General features: G+C 45.4%; 1 protein-coding gene across 1 annotated transcript in view; it reads right to left on the reverse strand.

The window, feature by feature from the left end:
- Positions 1-5546, reverse strand: part of RETREG1 (reticulophagy regulator 1) — a 153010-nt gene extending 147464 nt beyond the window's left edge. The window contains exon 1 of the mRNA XM_025388724.1: positions 5109-5546. Coding sequence (XP_025244509.1) covers positions 5109-5428 — 320 coding nt within the window. The 5' untranslated portion in view covers positions 5429-5546. The remainder of the gene's footprint in view (positions 1-5108) is intronic.
- Positions 5547-6000: the final 454 nt, after the last annotated feature.

Below are 6000 nucleotides of genomic sequence, written 5' to 3' on the forward strand. Positions count from 1 at the left end.
GTCCTGCTGGCATTCAGGACTGCCTGGTGCCCAGCCTGAGACGCCTGAAAAGTCAGAGTGCCCCAGGTCTCCTGCCAGGGGTGCCCCTGTGTGGTCACCTCAGGCAAATCACTTTCTTACAGTTTTAGTATTTATACCAATAGAAGGTAATGCCATCGTCATGCAATGCCACAGGCACTAAGGAAAAAGGCCTACGCATGGACTTTTCTAAATGCCATGGTCTCCAACCATGGGTTCAAACCCAAATCACATCACAGACGCTTTCTAGGCTGCAGAGGTAACATGCCTAAAAGAGGAGCTGCATCATAAGCCACTAAATTTCAATACGACAGTCAGCAAGACTTAGGAGACAGACCTTTTACTCCATTCTGTGCCTATCCAAGGCAACCATCAGGATTTACCACATTCCTCACCAAAAACAGACACTTCACACAAAGATTTCTACCTGATGCTTTCCAATAGCTTTATTCATAATAGTCAAACATGAAAACTACCTGAGAGAACATCAACTAGCAAACGGATAAACAAAGTGTGGTACATCATCACAAAACTACGCTGAGTAAGCAAAGCCAGACACAAGAGACATCACACACTTCAGGAGGCCGAGGCAGGCGGATCACCTGAGGTCAGGAGTTCGTGACCAGCCTGGCCAACATGGTGAAACCCCATCACCACTAAAAATACTAATATTAGCCAGGCGTGGTGGTGGGTGCCTGTAGTCCCAGCTACTCGGGAGGCTGAGGCAGGAGAATCGGTAGAACCCAGGAGGTGGAGGTTGCAGTGAGCCGAGATCACACCACTGTACTCCAGTCTGGGCGACAGAGCGAGACTCCATCTCAGGAAAAAAAAAAAAAAAAAAAAGACATTACCCTAAATAACACAATAACACAAAGCAAGCTTTAGGGAAGTCCAACCTAGTCAACAGTGACAAAAACAGATCAGCCCCCAAGGGTGGGTGCTGACAGAAGAGGGATGCAAAGAAGCCTTTAAGGGTGATGAAATATTCTAGCTCTCGACTGCTAGTGCGGTTACACAGGCATATATAGCATATATAGTACATATGACTGTATACTTACAGTATGTGCATTTTATTGGTGGTAAACCACAAAAAGTTGATATTGTAAAAAACAAAAAAAAAAACCCAACATTTTCTATTACATTGGGCTCATTCTATTTCAGGATGTGCTTACAAGTATAACATCAGTTGCTTCTGAGAGGAAACTGCGTAGACAGGGACAGGCGTGGGAAGACATCAAAATGTTTACCCTTCTGAACATTTAAACATCTGAACTGTAAGGCTACGTTAGTTAATTTTTAAATAAATAAAATTTTAAATGAAGGAAAAAATTCTAAAAACATGCTCTTCATTGGTGAAATGAGTGAGATATTATCATCTGAGGCCCCTCATCGCCACAAAACTATGTGACTGTTGCCCAATCTATTTCAGTTGTGGAAACCCTGCTTTTTGAGACAGGCACTCTATGTGGCCTCTATTTTACCAAACCCCTCTGAGTTCTCAATGAATATCGTTTTTTAGCATTTTTTCATATTTTAGTATTTTTCATAAAATATATCATAGATATGAATGCATATGTGTGTGTCTGCCTGTATGTATCTGATTCAAGAATGTCTTTTATTTTCTTTGTAGTTTTATCTCCTATGTGTGTATCCCTGACCAATCCTGTTCAGTTTCTGCACCATTTAAAACTTAATTGAATCATTCAGCATATATTATTTTGTGCATCTTTTGACCAAAATTACATTTGTAAAATTCATCCCTGTTGTTGCTAAAGCTGTATTTTCATTGTTATATGGTATCACAATTTATAATAAATAAATGAACCGCAATAAACTTATCCATTAAATTATTTGTGGACACTTCTACAAAGTATTGTTTTGGTCCCTGTTGCCTATGGAAAAAACAAATCCAAACATACAACACAGCATCTGAGACAACTACTGACCCCACAAAGCACCTAGCCAACCTTATCTCCCACCACGTTTTCTACCAACCCATGCTGCCATTGCATCTGCACACTGTGTGGTGGTTGAAACATTAGGTACACCTTCAAGATGCTATTGTGTTCATTGTATTCCTCAGGGTTAGAATGCTCTTGATCATGTACTAGATCTCCCAGATCATTCCTGTCCACTGAGGTCTGGTTCAAGCATGATCTTCTTATCAAGAACCCCACAATCTCTTCCATCCACAATACCACTGTTCCCAAAAACCGCATCAAAACGAATTATCCTTTCCTGAATCTTCCACCTCACTTAATTCATGCAACTTTGAGTTATACCCATTGGTTACAGCTGTGTCATAATTTTTGCCCAAAATCTTGCAGATAATGGGCAGGTAATAAATGTTGAAGCTTTTGAGTCAAATTCAGACTCCTAAAACCCACCGCTAATGCCAGTCATTAGTCATTATTTTTGAATGCTAAATCATTCAAAAATATCTCTTTAAAAAGTTTATTTCTACAAAACTGAGATAACATCAATTAAAGTGAAAACAACATCCCATTGCTTAAGACAGATTTGGTTGGGTTCCTCATAGTTTTAAAACTGATTTTTTTTTCTCATAGAAAATACAGTGCTTTAGAGTTCCCAAGACACGGAAGGTTAGAGTATCATATAATTTAAGATCAGTTGAGAAGACACACATTATTTAAAAAAAGTAATGTCCCTGAAAATCATTTTAACCCCCAGAGCAACAAATAAAAGGGAAAAAAAACAAAACTTTAATGACATTAATAAATGGGTCATAAATTCCAATGAATTATAATGCAAAAGCAACAAGTAATTCTGAATTTAAAGAACAGGACAGTCATTTTTGTCAAAGAAAATACATGCATGGAATGCAGATGCCACAAACAGGAGATGAAATAAAACAGATAAGGAGAAGGCTGTATCTAGGTGGAATGGCTGGCCAATGTTTTCCTCTCTATCAGTCATAAATAAAATGGTTGGTAGAAAACACCCCTGAATACTACCAATTATGCCTTTCAATTATTTTATGCAACAACATTATTTTCAATAGGTGTCATTAAAGAAAACATCATAGAAAAAAAAGTTTGCAACTCATGTTACGGAAATTAGGCTAAAGTCTTTAATATAAAAACAGCTCCTATAAATCAGTAAGGAAAAGAACAATGGCCTACTTGAAAAAATAGGTTATTTATAAACAAAAATGCTGATAAAAGGTAACTGTAGTGGTTATTAAACATAAGATAAAATGCTCAGAGAATTGCAAAATAAAAACATTTTGGGATAGTCTTTTTCACCTATCAGATTTATAGGATCAAAAAGTTTCATAAAATATTCTTGGCAAGGGTGCAGCAAAGTAGGCAGTCACACACATTGCTGGTGGGAGTATCAATTGTTAGAATCCTAAGGAACTGCATGCAATATGGTGATAGCCATCAAAATTACAAGTGCACATGCCATCTGACCCAGCAATTCCACTTCTGGGAAGTTCTCTAAAATACTTGCATACATGCAAAATTATGCATGTACAGGGTCATTAGCTATAACGCTGAAATAGCAAAAGCTTGGAAACATTACTGCCTCAGTAGGAGACAGGTTAAGTAATTTGAGACATCCTTACAATAGAATTCTGAAGCAGCTGAAAAAGAACAAGGAAGCAATCACCAAGAAATACTAGGAAAAGGGAGAGCTCATATGGTATTCCACAATTTGCATAGAATATGGTGTATTTGCTGAAATGTGCACTATCTGGAAAGAGACACAGGAAACTAGTAACATTGGTTGCCTCCGTGAGGTAATTGGGCGGCCAGGGACTGGGATGAGAAAGAGATTTTCAAAATGCTTACCCTTTTGTACCTTTAAAACTTTTGAACTATGAGACTGTATTCGATTTTTAAAGAAATAAAATTTAAAATTAAGAAATAAAATGTTAAAAACATTGAAAACATTAGTGAGACACAGCCCTAAGACTATTAGACTATTGCCCAATCTAGCATAAGACAATATGTCCTTCTCATTTGAGTGCTCGCATAACTCCATAATAAGATAGATTTGGAATAAACTCTAGAAACACAGGTAGCTAAGAGACCCAAAGTTAATCCACTTTCAGGGACCTCCGACAAGACAGAGCTGGTTTTAAGAGAAAACACCAGGACGAGTAGAGATCTGCAGGAAATATTCACCTTGCTCAAGTTAACCTAGAAAATGACAGGCTATTTTGTGCAATTTATTTCTCAACTTTAAGGTTCAGAAATCTGTGTCCTGTAACAAGGATCTGTCACCGGAGCTCTGATTATTCTGCACCGTGTGGGTCATGTTTGTTATGAGAACACTTAGAAAACAAAGAAAGCTTTTCTCCGCCCTCAATAGCGTGGTAACGGATGACAGGATGCCACTTTCAACGAAGGAGACAGACACTTCCCTGGCCTTCCTGGTGAAGAGCGCCTTTTGGAGAGACAAACCTGTTGCTCAAGAGCTGAGCATTCCCGTGTATTCTCCCTGTACTTCACCTAAAAATATACCTGTTTTCCACACTAGGCACACCCGGGGGTGGGTGCTGGGCATACTCCACCTGCTTGTTTGCCTCCCGTTTTCTTATCAGGGAATAAAGACAGTAAACCTAACCCTTCAGGGGAAGGAAAAACAAATCATTCGGGGCCCATCTCAGGTGACTGATGAATACGGCACCGTTTTGAACGTGTACCTAATCTGGTCCAGATATGCCTGCTGGGGCCGCAAGAACCAAGACACGTTCAAGCACGTTTGCTCCGGCAAGCTTGGGCGAGCAGGTCAAGACCTTAGAGTTTTAGAAAGCAGGGGCGAAGTTTTCAAGTACGATGGGAACACCTGTAGGTGCAGGTGCCTGCGGGTCGGCCGACCACCTCGCATCTGAGGCTGGATCCGCACACGGAGGACGACAACTGCTCATAGGGACGTGCGTCCGGAGGAAAGTTGCGGTGAGTGTCTACCTGTTCGAGACCGGTGGCCGAGAAAGTGGGGCAGTGCTGACAATTCTTTCTCCGCAGTGTCCCGCGGGCTCCCCCTGCACTGGGTCCCCGGGGCCCCGGGCGCCCCAAGGTCACCTGCCCTCCTGAGCGCCCCCACCTTGCCCAAGCTCTCACCAGAACAGCAGGTTGGCAGCGACGAAGCCGAGCAGGCTCCGCAGCGGCCTCTTCCAGCTCAGCAGCTCGTCGGCGCGGCAGCCCAGCCACAGCACCGGCTCCCCAAGTAGCCAGGTTACCGCGGCAGCCGCCCGGCCCGCGGCCTCCTCCACCTGCAGCCCCTCGCCCTCCGCCGCCCCAGCCTCCTGCGCTTCCTCCTCCTGCTGCTGCAGCTCTTCGGGGGGTGCCTGGGGCGGCGGCGGCGACGGCGGCGCCTGCTCTTCGGCTGCGGGAGCTGGGCATCCCTCCGCGGCGTGCTCCGGGGGCGCCGGGCTCGCCATCTTCAGCTGGGCTTCCAGGCGGGGACGGGGCCGGGCGCGCGCGCGGGCGCGCCTGGGTGTGGGCGCCGAGGGCGGGGCGGCGGCGGCAGGTCCCGGAGCGGGGCGCGCACCGCGGGGCGCAGGCGGCTGGGGGCCTTGTGACGTCACAGGCCGCAGAGGGGGCGCCGCCCGGGGAAGTGGGTGCGGCCGAGTTCGCGCAGGGGCGGGGCCGGGCGCCGGGGCTGGGCGGCGTCCCCGGGGGTCTCCGGGCTCCTCGAGGGCCTCTCCGGGGACACGAGGAAAACGACCTTCTTTTCCCTTGCAGCGGCGGGGGAGGGCGAAGTGGAGGACCGCTGCTCGGTTCCGTATCCAAAAGGGACCCAAGGCTACAGGCAAAATAGATTGGACATTTTCACTTTCTCAAGCCAGGGCCACCGGTCGCCCAACCAGCAGCCACTGAGGGTGGTATCGGGGCGCCCCTTCCCCTGGCAGCGTATTTCAGCCCCCGGAAACATCCCCCACCTCGGCCATCCCCAGCGCCTTTGCAGGGACAGCAGCACAACCATAGCAGAGGTCTTGGGCACCCTGGGAAT

The sequence above is a fragment of the Theropithecus gelada genome, chromosome 6 (assembly GCF_003255815.1).
Source record: "Theropithecus gelada isolate Dixy chromosome 6, Tgel_1.0, whole genome shotgun sequence".
Lineage (NCBI taxonomy): Eukaryota > Metazoa > Chordata > Mammalia > Primates > Cercopithecidae > Theropithecus > Theropithecus gelada.